Here is a 15,608-nt window from a genome sequence, read left to right as displayed (position 1 = left end):
GGCTCAGACCCCGTGCAGCGGGACTCTGGGGAGCGTAGACGCGTGCCACCGCCTGGCGTCCGCACTCACTAACTTTCTACAGTTTCTTAATCTGAAGTGGTCTAGGTACCCTGTAAAGAAAGGATTAAAAATTTACGATGTTCTACTTCCGCTTTCCTTGTTTTCAAACTAACGGCTTCAGTCTACTTCCAAAGACGGGTCTTTTCTTTTCTTGTCCAAATTTATCCAAAACCTTCAAGTCGCAGTCGGCTTTTTCAGGAAAGAGGGGAGAAGGTTGTGGGTCACCTTCTTCCCCTGCCCTCGCTCCTCCCACTTCCTTGCATTCAGTTTACTTTTTGCCTCTTCACCTCCCCAGGCCCAGGCCCTGCCTCCTCCACAAAGAAGAGCCCCCAGCAGCACCCTCGCTGGCTGGCCTTCCGGGTGGCGCTGCCTGGTGCAGGAGTCGGTCCCAGCTCTCCTGACTCCAGTGTGTTGCCTCCTTTAGAAAAATTTAAAAACAGGCCAGCACACACACACGCTTATTTTAAAAAAAAAAAAAAGCTGTGGAAAGGGAAGCCCAGCTATTGTGTACAGACATGGCTGATGCTACCAGGGGCCGGCCTCGCTGCCTGTGGTGGCTGACCCCCGGCCTGGCACCTGCCTGCTGGAGGGAGCCCATGGTCGCAGGGGCGGCACGCCAGCCGGAAGACACTCCCAGCTCGGCTTCACAGGCCAAAGCAGCCCTCGCGGAAGGTCGGCTGGTCGCGGCGGACGGAGCTAAGGCCAGAGAGCCCACATGGCGTCCCCAGCACACCTGTCACTTTCACCACCTGAGCACCACCCGAAGGTGCCGCGGACCTTGCACTCCGTCTCCTCCAAGCAGCAGCGCCACCACATAACAGCACCCCAAGACACGGCTCGGACCTGGCAGGACTTGGCTTTAGACGGCATGGGTCTGCGTCGCCATCACTCCGGCGGACCCCTTAGGAGCCAGCCGGCCCAGGAACAAGATGGCCCTCCCGCTCTCCCTCTGCCTCACGGCCTGTGCGAAAGTCCACCCCCACTGGAAGCCCACGCGGTGATATCCTTTCGATGTGTTTTATATTGTTTCAACTGCCTTCTTTTGTAGAAATAAAAATTGGCCTTAGAATTTCTCATCCGATGAACTTGTAAGGATTTGAATGTTCGTGTTTTTTGAAAGCAGGTAGCACTGTCCTCCTGAGAGAGTAGCAAGTGCTTGTCGTGCTGACACCCAGAGGAGGCCACTCGGCGTTGGCCACTGGCAGCCGCCCTTCTTGGCCATTTGGGGTCCCGGGCCCTGTGGAGAAGACAGCGTAAAGAAAGGGCTTTTCGTTGGCAGTTGAGTTCTGTAACTTGAGTTCTGCCCAGGGCTTCCCACTTTGTAGGCCAGCTGGGCGTTCCCGGGGCACAGGTGAGCCAAGGTGGTAAGTACCTTAGGCATGTGTCCAGGGCTGACCGTGGGCCCGGTTTCTGAAATGCTGGGACGTGAGGGGCAGTCCTGTGTGCCCAGCACTTGGCAGCACCAGCTCTGTCCCCCATTAGTAGAAAGAGGCCCAGGGACTCTTACTTCACTCATACTCAGATCTGAAATAAAATGCCAAATTCTGTCCAAAGCCCGCCAAGCAAGCCACCATTCGTTCTCACTTCCCTGAGTCCTGAAACCTTGCCATTCTTGGCACCAGTCCCAGCGCTTCAGGTAGATGCTGTCTCAGCCCTGCCTGCCCGCCTGCCACCACCTCACCTGTCTACTCACCACAGAGCCGACCTCTGTGTCGGCAGCCCCTCAGGGAGGCAGCCCTGGCGTTCGCACCCCAGGGTCTGCAGACGCCTAGCTCGCCCACGGCGGGGGTGGGGGGGAGTCAGTGGGCCGCCCCTCCTGGGGCCTGGGCTGCCTGCTCGTCCCAACTACACAGTGGCTGGGTGATGGCCAGGCCCTTGGGGCAGGATGGAGCCAGGGTGGGCAGCCATGGCCCTCTGGAGGAGGGGAGAGCTGTCAGCAGCCCCTGCCCGGGCCCACTCAGGACTCCCTGCAGTTCCTCCCAGTGCGTGGGGCTCCTGCCCCGCCTCCGTCCCCTCCACCCCCCCACCCCAAGGTGCGGAATAAGCTTTTGAGATGCTGCGATCCCATCCTGCCCTGAATAAAAATGCTCTCCAATACCAGCTTGGCCCTGTGGGTTTTCTTCCTTCCTGGGGGCAAGCTCTAAGTGCTCTGGTGGCACAGTGGTTAAAGTGCTCAGCTACCAGCCCAAAAGGTTGGTGGTTGGAAGCCACCAGACATTCCTTGGGAGAAAGATGAAACCCTGTGGGCAGCTCCGCTCTGTCCTCTAGGGGCGCTGTGGCTTGGAATTGACTCCAGGGCAGTGCATGTGGTTGGAGCTTTGCTTTCCTGAAAATTGACAGCCTTGGAGACCCTGTGGGGAAGTCCCACTCTGTCCTCTAGGGGCGCTGTGGGTCAGAATCGACTGCAGACAGTGGATGTGGTTGGGGCTTTGCTTCCATGAAGATTAACAGACCCTGTGGTGCAGTCCCACTCTGTCCTCTAGGGGCGCTGTGGGTCAGAATGGACTCCAGGCAGTGGGTGTGGTTTGGGCTTTGCTTCTGTGAAGACTGACAGCCTTGGAGACCCTGTGGGCAGTTCCACTCTGTCCTCTAGGGGCGCTGTGGGTCAGAATGGACTCCACGGCAGTGGGTTTGGAGGTGGGCACCACCAGGAGGACCTGTGTGCCCTGGGGGGTTTGGGTGAGGTGGTGGCCCTGGCCTTGGAACCTTTGCCCTCAGGCAGCTTCTTAACCATCGGGACTTGCTGAAGGACCTGGTGGGTGTCTCTGTGGATGGGGACAGTGACCTCAGAGGTACATCACTAAAAACCTATCGGCCCTTAGAGAGTGATGTGGTCCATACTGGGCAGGGGCCGCCTGGGCCCCCAGAGCGGGGCTGTCTTGGACCTGAGGAGGCTGTGTTGGAGGTCAGGGCCAGGCTAGCACAGCCACTGTCCCCATGGCCGCCTACTGCAGTGCAGCCAAAGCCCTGACTAGAAAAGGGCCCAGCCAAGCCCGGGACTTACTCTTTGGCCTGAAATTTGACACACCAGCAGAGACCCAGCCTACAGGATCAGAACCAGGGCTGCAGGTGAGGAGAACCTTCACTGGGTGTCATTTTACAAATAAGAAGTGACTTGGCCCTTGATCCTTTTTGTGGGTCTCCACAAAGCCACGTGGGCACTGTTACCCCCTTTACGGCAAAGGACATCGTCAGAGTGGCTGCCAAGGCATCCCATTTCCCTGCAGTAGGGCTCTGAGCCCAGACACAGCCACGTGCCCCACCTCCCCTTAGCAGGAAGCCGCCAGACCCTCTGTCCATTTCCTGTCCGTTCCCACACATCTGTTAACTGCTCAGTTTCTGGAAAGATTCGGCTACTTCAGCCCTTGTTCCTGGGCCCAGCCGCAGCCTGGCCAGGGCCCCAGCGCTTCCTCATCACCTTATCTACAGGTGGGTGGTCCTCTGCCACACCCAGAGAAATCCATCTCTCTCCCTGTCCCGAGATAAGCTGCCTCTCCCTCCTCACTTCCTGCACACAAAGTGGGCCAAGGGCCCTGAAGCCAGCACAGCACCTAGCCCAGCGGCACTTGGTGGGTGGCCACGGCTCAGGTAGGCAGGAAGTTCGCCTCAGGAGCTGACCACCCTCCCAGGGCACTGCGATTCGGGGAGCTCAGAGCAGAAAGTGCTGTTTCACTGGGGAGGGCATCAGCCCTGCTCCGATGCCCTACAGAAGCCACGACGAGAGTATGCTCCCCACCCTGTCCTGGCCGCCCTCTGGGCAGTGCAGTCAGTTCACACCCCTTGTCCCTATGTGTGCTCCTCTTATAAGCTCCTTGCAGGTTGGGCTGTATGCAGGCACATGGTCTTGGCCTGGTGCCAAACAAACTACGGAGTAATGAACGGGTTATGGTAACTGACTGACTCCCTCCCCTTGCTGCCATCCCCACACACACTCTCTCCGTTCTCCCATGGTGAGCTGGCCCTCAGTTGCTGTATTCTATCTCAAGCCGTGACATCTTACTTCCTTTAAATAGCCCCCGGCCCTGGGGGCTAGTTCAGGCCCTCAGCTCAGCTCACCTTTCCCTTCCTGGGTGACTGCAGTCCCATGACTATTTGGAAACTGCAGACTCCAAACCTCTCTCCTGCCCACCCAAGCCTCTTCCTCCAGCTAGCTGCATCCTCAGCAGACCCCCTCTGAGGGAAAGGTCTCTGCCAAGAGCCTGCCTCCTGGCTACCCCTCGTCCCAGCTCCAGCCAGCAGCCTGCAAGAGTGGCCAGGTCACGGTGAAGTTGGATAAAGATGCGGGTTGTGGAGCCACAGGCGAGGGGAGGAGGGCAAGCGGAAGATCCCCCCCTTACCCTTCAGGAAGTCACATCCCGGGAGCTGCCGGCCAGCATAGCCCTTCTCGCTTGTCCCAGACTAGGACTCAGTGCATGTCAGAGATGAACAGGCAGGTCAAAGCCCAGCTCAGCCATCTCCACCTGTAGGTGTGTGCGACAGGGACAGTGGTACGTCACAGTTTATAAACATAAGATTCATCCAAAGCCAGGACTGGGTGTCCCGTCTGCATTTCTTGCCCTTTGCAGTGAGGCAGGATGACTCCGTGCTCAACCCCCTGCTGTCTCAAGACCTTCGATCTGGATCTAGATTGGCACCTCAGGTCATCACCGGGACCAATCAGAAAATCCCAGAGTCCAGATCCACAGAATGCTGCCCCCTCCTGGGAAATTGAAATGCACGGCAAGGGGCAAAGTTCCTTAGGTGGTGCGGGCAGCGTGTGCTTGACTGTTAACTTTGAAAGTCGGCTTTTTGACCCCACCCAGCAGCACAGCAGAAAGAAAGACGTGGTCATCTGCTTCCGTTGAGATTGAAAACCACATTCACTGCCAGTCGATGCCGACTCACAGCGCCCCTAGAGGACAGAGTGGAACTGCCCCAGGGGGTTTCCAAGGCTGTCAATCTTTAGGGAAGATTCTTTAGGGAAATTTTTATTTTGAGTGAAAGTTACAGAGCAAATTCATTTTCCATACAGCAGTTCATACAAATTTTGTTTAATGACTTCCTCCCAATAGTTACCTCTTCCCTGTGTCCTCCTGTCCTATGCATTCCTGCCCCCTGAGCTGTCTCCTTGTGCAAATACTCCCCCTTCTGTTCTCCCATGATTGATGGCTTCAAGGAGTGTATCTACCTGATGTAAATGTCCACCCCATATGCCTGTCTGTTGTTTGGCTGGAAGCCAAGGGAGTGAGTTCTGTTCCAGACCTGAAGGGTAACTAAGGGCCATAGTCTCAGGGGTTCCACAAGGCTCTTATCAGACCAGCAAACCCGATCTTTTTTTTTTTTAAATAATTTGTTGTTGTTGTTGTTCCACATTGTTCTCCCACTCTGTCCAAGATCTCCTACATAGATTCCCCTCTGAGTGGTTGAAAGTGGTAGCCAGGCACTATCTAGTTAGTTCTTCGGGTCTCATGGTCATATGGTCTACCAGTCCCTTGGACTAATTGTTTCCATGTGTCTTTGGCTTTCTTCATTCTTCTTTGCTCTGGACAAGAGACCCACTATTGCATCTAGGTGGCCACTTGCAAGCTTTTAAGACCCCAATCGCTACTCACTAGATTGTAGAACAATGTTTTTGTGTAGTATGTTATGCTAATTAAGCTTGATGTCCCAAGCCAAGAGGTCCAACCATTCACTCCCTTAGGGTAGCTGGCTGTGAACAAGAAGCCACTACAACCTTGCCCCTTGTCAGTATCACTATACACCCAGATATTCTCACAGCTCATACAAATACGCATGTAGAAACATAATCTGCTCACCCTATACAGGGTCATGGGCACATCCCCCCTGCCTAGACGCACCTGATCAGCCAGCCTGTCCACCTACCTGTCGATCTTTAGGGAACGCGACTGCATGGTCAGTACACCATTGTCAGTGATGGCAGTGGGGGGGGGGGCTTTCCTTCTGTGAAGATTGACAGCCTTGGAGAGCCTCTGGTGCAGTTACACTCTGTCCTCTAGGGGCGCTGTGAGTCGCGATGGCCTCTGGCAGAGGGTTGGGTTGGTTTTAGGTGGAAGCATGAATAAAAGCAGAATGTGGGTGGGTGGAGTCTTCTGCAGATCTTTTCTGAGAAACTGACCTGGGAGCTGGTTCTGGGTGCGTCCTTGTGTCTGTGAGGGTCTCCGGGCACCGTTTATAAACTCCCCCAATTCAGAAGACACAGATTGCCGTTTTATTAATGCAGTTACCTCTACCCACGACGCCCAGACAATCTGCAGGCCGGGCCCAGGTGTTGCAGGCTGGCCCACCCTGGAGCCGGAAGTGGCTGCAGGAGCTCCGGCCTGCCTTAGGGAGCAGCACAGGGCTAGGGAGATTTCAGGCCATAGCTGTAAGCCGGGGTCCCTACGGCCCCAGGGCGCCGCTCCCACTCGCTTCTTCACTAAGGAGGTATTAGTCCTTGGCTGTCCGTTGAGTCAGAGTGGAGAAGGTTCCAGAGTGGGCTCACCGGGGAGGGCCCTCGCCCAGCCTCTTGGAGTCCAGGATGTCTAGAGCACAGAGCTGCACGCCATCCTGGGCAAGCCGGGCCCGCAGTGTGGGTGCCGTGAGGACACGCAGCTCGTGCAGCCGCTCCCAGGAGCAGGAGAAGGCGTCCGGGCCTTCGCCGCAGCCCCCAGCCGGCGGCACGCTGGGGTAGCCAGGGTGTGCCATTAGCTCCGCTGTCAGGGCGTGGCCCGCCGGGACGCTTTCCAGGGCCCGAGCCAGCGCCCCGGACACGCGCTGCGCAGACATGTGGCGGCCGCATGTGCTCAGCCCCACAAAAGCATCTGTCCACCTGGGGGCGCCAGGCAAGGGGGACGTCAGCCGAGGGGCCCGCTGGGTCGCGGTGGGTGGGGTTAGGTCGGGACTGGGACAGGGGTTCTCACCGTAGGCCGTGGCGGGAGAAGGGGTCCACGGCGGCCCGGGCGTCGCGCCCCACGGCGCAGGCGAAGGCACGCGCTGGGGCCTCGAGCCACGCGCAGCCGCCCACACCGCGCTCCAGCGGTAGCCGCGTGAAGCGCACCCCATGGGCCTGCAGCGCTTCCGCGAACACCTGGCACACGCCTGCGGGGAGAGCTGAGTCAGACCCAGCGCGTCTCCGGGGGGCAGCCCACGTCCCACCTGGGAGCGTCCCGCACCTGGGAGCACGTGCACGTGCTGGTGCCCGTCCACGTGCGTGGGGTCCCTGCCCAGCAACTCCCGGAAGCGGTTCAGCTGGGCCTCTAGCTCGTCCCGCACCTGCAGGGGGAGGGCCGTAGATCCCTTTGAGCCTCTGAAGGAACTCCGGGGAGGCCCTGTCCTGGCGCCTGCGCCCGCGTGTAAAGCACAGAGCGGCCGGCCCTCGCTCCTGCCCGGAACGGCCTCGCAGGGCCCTCGGGGCGGGGCCTTGAGTCACCGCCAGCATCCCTACAGCAGCGCCTCCGCACCTGGGGCAAAGCCACGTCGCCGGCCACCACCGCCTTCCGGAATTCCATCTTGCCAAGGAAGAAGCCTTCTGGACCGAGCAGCGAGGAGGCTCCGTGGCGGGCCGGGCCCACGGGGCGCCCCTCGGACAGGTTGGCGTGGAGGCCCGTGGGGATGCTGTGCCTGCGAGTGGGGCGGGAGCTCAGGAGGCTGCGGGCCAGGGCACCCGGGGGTCCCTCCTCGCCCCGCGTGCGCCCTGTAGGAGGCGCCTCTCACCTGCGGGCCAGCTCCGCGGCGCTCTCCGCGGCCGCGCCGTTGACCAGCAGGGACACGCTGGTCACTGCCCCAACCAGGAAGGCCTCCACGATGCCCTCATCGCGCCGCGGGCAGTAACCAAAGTCGTCCGCGGTGACCACCAGCCGCACCCGCGGGAGGTCCATCGCGGTCTCGGCAGGCAGCTACCGAGCGGCGGGAGGGGGCGGGACAGCGAGGCCCCGCCCACTGACGTGGCCCCGCCCCCGACGCGCGCTCGCCGCGGCCGCACACCGTCTTTGTTCTCGCCGCCTGCCGGTGCCTGAGCGCGCTGCACCGACCCGCCAGAGTCCCTAGCCCCATTTATTGCCATGCGGGACTTTCCCTGCCTGCAAAAGTGACGTTTCATTTGAAAATACAAAAAAAAAAAAAAGAAAAACCTAGAGAGAAACATCTCAGAACTCACCACTGTTCATTGGAAGTGTCTTAGTATTTTCTCTAAGCAAATAAAGAGATTCAATTCCTCTTCTCCCCACCCAACGGTTTTTTGTGTTATTTGAGATCAGGGTTAGAGCAACGCTCTCCCGTTCCTGTAAGCCTTCATTCCTTGGATAGATTGTCGCTATGAACTTTGCGTGTTATTATTAGCCATTTATATTCTATTTCAAATTGCCTGTTTGTCTTGCTAATTTTTCTGAGAAGTTTTTCTTATTTGTAAAGGCTCTAAACAATAAGAAAACTGTTTTCTGTAAAGACTGTTTTTCTTCAATTTGACCTTTGCTTTTTAATCCAGTTTGTTTTTAATCCAGTATGTTTTTAATCCAGTATGTTTCAGAAAGAATGAAAAAAGCTGAAGAGATACACGTATTACCAATGCTTGGTTTAAGAAAGAGTTAGCCTGTTTCCGTCTCTTGAACCCAAGCCCACAACTGTTGTTTTCATAAACTCATTTTACCTCAGGGGTCCAGAAAAGTTTTTTCACTGCTGTGGTTGCTCGCCAGAGTTTTACATGAAATGTTGGCTGTCTTGTTTTTCATATGTAAAATGTAATTTTTTTTTTTTTTCCCCAGCCTATGAAATTGTTAATGTTGTTCCCAATTTACACAGGAGGTAACTGACGCCCACAGAGGGGCATGCCTGAGACGACCCTGCCAGGGTTGGTGGAACGGGGACTGAGCTGGGGCCTCTGGGAGGTGCGTCCGCAGTACTAAATACTCCCAATCTTGTGGGCGTTGCAGGGATTATAGGCCTCGTGTTGCCCTTCACCGTGGCCCTGCCGCAAGGACTGTTGCGTTCAAGCCCAGCGGTGATTCAGTTTGGAGAACTAACCACATGAACTCCACTGGGGCACTCATCCAAGCCAAACGCTCTGCGGAGCCCGAGACTGGAAGAAGGAAGTTGACATTTATAAAGTACCTGCTGGGTAAGGCGGAGTGCCTGAGTGGTACAAAGGGCGTGGGTCTGCTAACAAAAGGTCAGTGGTTCGAATCTACCCAAGGGGCACCTGGAAAGAAAGGCCCGCCTTCCAAAAACTCTGCCATTGAAAACCCTATGGAGCGTAGTTGTGTATGATAGCTACACTTGGGATCTCCAGTTAGAATCGACTTCACAGAGGCTGTATCTATCTGTACATTTTTATTCCCAAACTGGGCTGGCACTGGAAGTATCAGGGTCATGCGCCTCCATCTGACCCCTAAGGAGGGCCGTTTGGTCGGAAAATAAGTAGCAACGCTGTAGCTGAGGCTTTAGGGTGAATTCTATTGGGAACTGGGAGCCTTCTGGGAAGGCTTTTCAAAGAGGTGACATGCTGGGTTTAGCAGGCAGAGGAGGAAAGGAGGTACAGTTTCCTACTGGGGTGCAGGAGTGTGGCATCAAGGTTTTATTTAATCACGATACGGCCACGTGGAAGGACATACAATCCCTTTCACGGAGAAAAACATACCGACAGCGGTTGAGTTACACCCGCCTACTGGGAACAGCAGAGTCAGGACGGTGGTTTGGAGCTGGAACTCCTTCCCGCGCGCCAGGGCGAGGCCAACTCAGAGCCTCGCGGCCTCGACACTGCACAAGGAGCGGTGGTGAGGAGGTCGCAGGTGTAACCTTTCGCCTCCAGCCTGCAGACTTCCCTCGCTCCCCTCCAGGCGCACCAGGAGGACCAGCATCCCTCGGGCGAGAACCTGGCGCGTTTGTGCGGAGAACGGAGCCTGGTGAGGCGGGGGAGGAGCCAAGACAGACCACGCCCTCATCATTGTGCGGAGGAGCTAGCGGGTTCCTGTCAGCCAATCCGAACGCAGCATGCAAATGAGCAAATGAGCCTCTGTGCTGGGAGGCCCTCGGCACTGTGTTTCGTACGCCTGCGAGCGCCGGCTTCTGCGGCCCCGCGCGGAGCCCGGCGTGCGCTCAGGTAAGCAGATCCGCCCGGGGCTGGAAGGAGGCAGGGCCAGGCAAACCAATCCCGGAGATGTTCGGACGGGACACGGGTGTCCGCGGGACCCCACCCCCGACGACGCTGCACACGTGCGGCCCGCAGATGCCGGGTGGGGGTCCCTGGAAGAGCTGGGGCCGGTCGCGTAAAAGCCAAGCTGTACCGGGAGCGAGGGACCCGCGATAGACTGGCAGGCGGACGCAAGGACAGAGGCTGGGAGCCGTGGGGCGCTGGGCGAACCCTCACACGGCTCCGGCTTAGGGAGAGAGAATCGGATTAGAGAAGCAGCCGTACACCAGGACTGCAGGGGGCCAGGACCTCAGGTGGTGGGAGCGGCCCCACAGTGCAGATGAGCCACTCCCCAACTTTCAGGGGGTGTCCTGACAGCTTTGTCACACAGTGTGAGCAGGCACATCAGAGAAGCAGCAGGCGTCCAGAATGTAAAGATGTATGTATGTATGTACATCTCAGGGAGGTTCGAAACCCCAAAACCAAAAACCCCTCCTGGCGCAGAGCGGTGCAGCCAGGCGTAGCGGAGGCGGGGGTCCGGCCGGACCGCTAGCACCATGGCCAGATGCCGCCACCACTCCGGGTACTTGGCGGACGACGAGGCGGGCCACACCACGTACATGGCGCGCGTAAGTGTGCCCGGCAGGGCGCAGGCCCCGGGGTCCCCCACGTGTCTGCCACTGACCTGGGCTGCGTCCCGGACCACAGCGCCCCCTTCTCATACCTACTTCCCCTTGTCCTGGGCCTCCAGTCGTCCTGTTTTGTCTTGATCACTCCTCAGAGCCCTAGCCTGCCCCTGATAACCCTTCATCTCACTCCCCATGGCCTCTGACCTCCGGTGGCCTGGGAGGGGCTAGGTGGACTGGAACCCGGTGGGAGGAACTAGTGGTCCACTTAGGGCTATGAGAGAATGGGGTTGGAGGAACAGCCGTACACCAGGACCACAGGGGGCCAGGACCTCAGGTGGTGGGAGCCGCCCCACAGTGCAGATAAGACATTCCTCAGATTTCAGGGGGTGTCATGATAGCTTTGTCACCCAGTGTGAGCAGTCACTCAGAGAAGCAGCGGGCGCCAGTATGTAAAGATGTATGTATGTGTATGTCAGGGAGGTTCAGAAACCAAATTCACTGCCGTCCAGTCAATTCCAACTCATAGCAACCCCCGTTGGGTTTCTCCAAGGTAGACTGCCCCATTGTCCTTCCTCAGAGTGGGTGGTGGGCTTGAACTGCCAACCTTCTGGTTAGCAGTCAGATGCCTTAGGCACTGCAGCACCAGAGCTCCTTAAGGAGGCTCAGAGCACCCTTAGTTAGATCCGCATTCTGCAGGGAACTCCAGAAGGACCACCTTGCCCAGGGTCACACAGCCTCCAAGTGGCAGAGCCAGGGCCCCACTAGAGGGCTACCTGTCTCCAGAACTCGGTTCCTTCCACAGCCTACCCCCCTCCCACCTCCTAGGGCCTGAGGAGGGTCCCAGGGGGACATCCCTGGCCACCTTGACACAGCCATCTGCAGGTACAGCCACCCAGGAAGCCACGGTTCCCAGAGATGAGGCCAACCTCTAAGCTGGCTCAGGAGCCACACCCACCATCGCTTTCGGGCCCACGCCGAGGCGCCTGGGGCAACAAGCCCTTTGGCAGTTTCCTGGACTTCCTGGCTGAGGGGCAGGTGTTGGACAGCTTGCAGACGGTCGTGGAGGCGGCAACGGAGCGTATGGCCACCGTGAGGACCCAAGCCGGAGAGCCCCTGGTGGACGTGCAGGACCCGATGGAGGTGCCCAGCGGTGGGCGGCGGGCACGGGCCCGGCCTAGCCCAGGTACCGTGCACCGGCACCGCACACAGCCCAGCCTCTGTACCGGGCGACTCAACAACTACCCATCCCGCTCTAGCTCGGTGACTGACTCCCTTAGCGGCTTCTCGGCCTGTGGTGTGCGCTTGCACAGCCGTGACAGCGGCCTGGGTCCCCACGGTGCAGGCTCGCTGCCCCCCATGAAGGACAGACTCCTACTGGAGAGGAACCTCAAATGCCTGCTGCGGTTGGAGAACAAAGGGGTGAGGTGTCCGGTGCTGGGTGTCCTGGCAGGTGGGCTGGAGGCCAGGACCCAGCCGGGCTGGGCTGGGCAAGCTGCCCCCAATGCCGCTCAGAGCGCGCCCTCCCTCTCTCTGCAGAAAGACCGGAGTAAGCCCTCCTGCCTTAGGAAGTCGCTGCTGTGGGCCTCAATGGGCAGCCAGGCTAGCAGCCAGTGGACCGCAGAGGAACCACTGCCCTGGTTCTCAGGGCTGCTGGGGTCAGGCCCCGGCACGCCTGCGGCATCGGAGCTGGGGCCCACTCAGCGAGAGCTTATCTTTCTCAAGAGAGAGTTCGACAAGGAGATGAGGTCACTGCAGGGCCAGCCGGCCTCCTTCGACGTGCCGGGCTACTGCTCCACTCGAGAGCCGTATTGCACGTTGGACTTTCTGGCCAAACACCAGCTCTTCCCAGCCCTGCAGCGCGTGGTGTGCCAGGCTGTGGACAAGCTCAGCGGCGCCCGCCGCTACGATGGCTGCCCCCTCTTTTTCCCAGAAGCCGACAAGCCCACTCCCGAGCCAGAGCCCCCACCTAGTTCTGAGCTGCCACCGGGCTCCCTGCCACCCTCGCCCAGGGAGGACTTCACAGGCCGGGAGGAACCCTCTGAGTCGCCGTCCACCGCAGCTTCCGGCCCCACGATGGATTTCAGAAAGAGTGCCCCGAGCACAGGACAGGACAATGGCGTGGAAGAGGGCTCCTCCGTGTCTGGCACCCAGGTGGCCACCAAGTTCAAGCTTAAGGGGACCCCTCCAGAAGAGTTCAAGGTCCTGGGCCCCTTACCTCCCAGGCAAGAGGCATCTGATCTGGAGGTCAGAGAGGAGAACCCCTCCTTGCTCATCTCTGGGCCCCCGAACCCCAGCCTGAGGGCTCGGCTGTGGAGAGGCCTGCACATCACCCTGCCTGCTCCCGGGGTCACGGGGGACGCGCCTTCCCACCATGCCTGCCTCTCTCCCCTGGTGACCCCTGCAGTGGCCTCTCCCTCCTATCCCTCTACCTGCCACCTCTTCTCCACGCTGTCCCCACACTCTTCCACAAGCAGCTTTTCAACATCTGCTACTTCACTTTGTCCAGAGGTGACCTCCTCCAGGGGACATCTGGGGTGCTCAGGGACAGCTCAGCAGAGGAAAGGCTCTGTCACCCACCACTCCTAGCGGCCCCCGTCACATGGTCGGGGACCCAGCAAATGGTCTGCCACTGGGGCAACCTCCTGGGCAGGGGTCAAAGTGACCGGAAACTAGAAATCCTGCTCATCCTACGACCAGGGCTTGTCAAAGATGAATAAAGGCTATTTTCATTCTGGGTACAGTTTTTAACATTTGTAGTGCATTGTGGCGGCCCTGCCACGTAGACAGCAGCCTTAGCCCAGACTCGGGCCCCACCTCCTAGGTCTAGTACCACCCCAATCCAGCTGCCTGAGGCTGGCCTCTCCTCACTCTGCCCTGTGCAAGGGGGGTGCCTGGGAGCAGTGTGTGGGAGATGTAGGTGGCCTTACCCTGCCAAGTCCACAGTATAGCCTTCCAGCCTTCCCCACCACCTGCCAAGGCCCGAGCAGGCTGCAGCCAGGCCAGGGTGGCCACTGCCGGGAGGGCTTGCCTGATGCTGTAACTGTTGGCCACTGACTTTAATTGAGACTGGTAGGTGTGACAGTGTGATGGGCATACAGATTGGCAGATGTGCCAAGTGCATAGCCAGCATGGGAGGTGTGCCGAGGCCTAATGGAGGTGTACCATTACAGTGACACGGGGGGAGGCATTTGTGCAGGTGACAGTGGGACTGGTATGGCTGTTTTGGAGGTCATCACAGGGCCGCTGGTAGGATGGGGCCAGGGACATGACCTTCTCCCTTTTCCTTCCTGGCTGCTGTTCAGAATGCCAACCTCAAGTTCACCAGGAAAAAGCGACTGCCCTCCATCTCGTCCAAGTCCACCACATCCCACTTCTCCAGCCTCTGGCAGGAGGAGACCATCAACTTCTTGATCAAGCAGGCCGTCTCCTTGCTCCTCTACAAGTACAAGTTTGAGAGCAACCTACGAAAGCAGCTGGGCTTCCTCTCCTTCCCTGTCACGGAGGTGCTCCTGGACCTCTTCTTGGGCCTCAAGAAGGTGCAAGGCTCCAACATCCGCCTGTCCTCACAGATTGACTGGACCTGCCTTCTGCGTAGGCTGGAGGAGGCCGAGTGGGCCCTCCAGCTCTCCCGTCACAGCGCCTCCCAGAAGAGTGCCTCCCAGAAGAGCGCCTCCTCGCGAAGCACCTCCCCAAGAAGCGCCTCTCAGCGCAGTGCCTCCCAGCACAGCACCCCCCCACATAGTGCCTCCCAGTCCAGCGCCCCCCTGCAAACCGCCTCCCAGTCCAGCGCCTCCCCACAAACCGCCTCCCAGCACAGCCCCTCCCAGCACACCGAGTCACCCTCCACGCTGCCCAAGCCCACCACTACCACCAACCAGGATGAAGCCACTGAGCCTTACCCATCCCTGGACACAGAGTTACTCAGTCCACAAGAGCCCGCTGCTGGAGGGGAGGGGGAGGAGGAGGAGGAGGAGGAGGAAGAGAGTGCCAACCTTTTGGAACCCAAGCTCTCAGTGGCCTCTGGCACCAGAGTTGACTCCAGCCTGCCGAGATCCAAGGAAGTGGTGAACGTGGAGACCAGCAAGGGCAATGATGACCAGCACAATTTGGGGGGCAAAGTTGAGTTCCAGGTACCCCCTGAGCCCACAGTGCAGGCTGAGGTCAACAGCTGCTTGAATGTGAATTACAGTGACCCCCTGTGACCCTCCGGGACACACTCAGTGCTTGAGTCCTTGCTCTGCCCAAGCTGCTGGCCCCCCCATTGGCCTAGAGCTGGAATGCCCACGAGGGGCTTTGCTGAGACCCTCAGGGAAGCCAGTGAGAGAAATAAAGTCTATGTCTTGTTAAAAACAAAATACAAGACAAAATTCATTTGATAGTGTTTATTTGGCTTCAGAAAGAGTTCACAAAATGGCAACACATCTCAATGAGGCATGCTCTGCTGGAAGGAGAAGAGCTGAGCGTTTTGGTAAGAGATTAAAGGCAGAGGGAGAGACAAAACCAAGCCAAGCATGTCTGTTTTGACATACTATTAAGTCTAGCACTAGCAGGACGGACAGAAAGCCCATTAACATTGAAATCGATCCATTTAACAAAGGTCTGCTTACTCTCTGAGCTAAAACTTCTGAGCCAACAGGCAGGAAAAAATGTGCAGGCAAAAAATGTTGGTGCATACCAATGAGGCAACCCCCTAAAAAAAAAACAAAAAAAAAACCCACCCTGTCCATTCCACTCACAGCTCCCACAGAGAATAGAGTGGAACTGCCCCAGAGGGTCTCCAAGGCTGTCAGTCTTCACAGAAGCAAAGCCCAAACCAC

The 15,608-nt window shown here is 58.2% G+C and overlaps 2 protein-coding genes across 2 annotated transcripts; one reads left to right on the top strand and one right to left on the bottom strand.

Annotated features, from left to right (window-relative positions):
• Nucleotides 1-6,537: 6,537 nt before the first annotated feature.
• Nucleotides 6,538-7,916, bottom strand: YDJC (YdjC chitooligosaccharide deacetylase homolog). The gene is made up of 5 exons (XM_007955427.2): nt 7,753-7,916; nt 7,500-7,659; nt 7,212-7,311; nt 6,960-7,137; nt 6,538-6,868 (listed from the first exon to the last, which is right to left on the bottom strand). The coding sequence occupies exons 1-5, from the start codon at nt 7,914-7,916 to the stop codon at nt 6,538-6,540; spliced, it is 933 nt and encodes a 310-aa protein (XP_007953618.1).
• Nucleotides 7,917-10,719: 2,803 nt separating this feature from the next.
• On the top strand, nt 10,720-14,993 carry CCDC116 (coiled-coil domain containing 116). The gene is made up of 6 exons (XM_042782903.1): nt 10,720-10,791; nt 11,674-12,210; nt 12,328-12,990; nt 14,109-14,444; nt 14,619-14,715; nt 14,773-14,993. Exons 1-6 carry the CDS (start codon nt 10,720-10,722, stop codon nt 14,991-14,993), a joined length of 1,926 nt encoding a protein of 641 aa, XP_042638837.1.
• Nucleotides 14,994-15,608: the final 615 nt, after the last annotated feature.

Source organism: Orycteropus afer, unplaced genomic scaffold (assembly GCF_000298275.1).
Source record: "Orycteropus afer afer isolate SDZICR_OR568_19922 unplaced genomic scaffold, OryAfe1.0 scaffold00502, whole genome shotgun sequence".
Lineage (NCBI taxonomy): Eukaryota > Metazoa > Chordata > Mammalia > Tubulidentata > Orycteropodidae > Orycteropus > Orycteropus afer.
Note: the sequence above shows the minus strand (reverse complement) of the source record. Positions and strands in the feature narration are given on the sequence as shown.

What these genes read in the sequence shown, in the direction of transcription:
- CCDC116 (XM_042782903.1), top strand. Translation starts at nt 10,720, where the DNA reads ATGGCCAGATGCCGCCACCACTCCGGGTACTTGGCGGACGACGAGGCG. An exon ending in TGCGGTTGGAGAACAAAGGG is followed by an intron (nt 12,211 to 12,327) that starts GTGAGGTGTCCG and finishes CTCTCTCTGCAG; the next exon opens with AAAGACCGGAGTAAGCCCTC. An exon ending in CCTGGACACAGAGTTACTCA is followed by an intron (nt 14,716 to 14,772) that starts GTCCACAAGAGC and finishes AGGAGGAGGAAG; the next exon opens with AGAGTGCCAACCTTTTGGAA.
- YDJC (XM_007955427.2), bottom strand. Translation starts at nt 7,916, where the DNA reads ATGGACCTCCCGCGGGTGCGGCTGGTGGTCACCGCGGACGACTTTGGT. An exon ending in GCGACGTGGCTTTGCCCCAG is followed by an intron (nt 7,312 to 7,499) that starts GTGCGGAGGCGC and finishes CTCCCCCTGCAG; the next exon opens with GTGCGGGACGAGCTAGAGGC. An exon ending in TTCTCCCGCCACGGCCTACG is followed by an intron (nt 6,869 to 6,959) that starts GTGAGAACCCCT and finishes TGGCGCCCCCAG; the next exon opens with GTGGACAGATGCTTTTGTGG.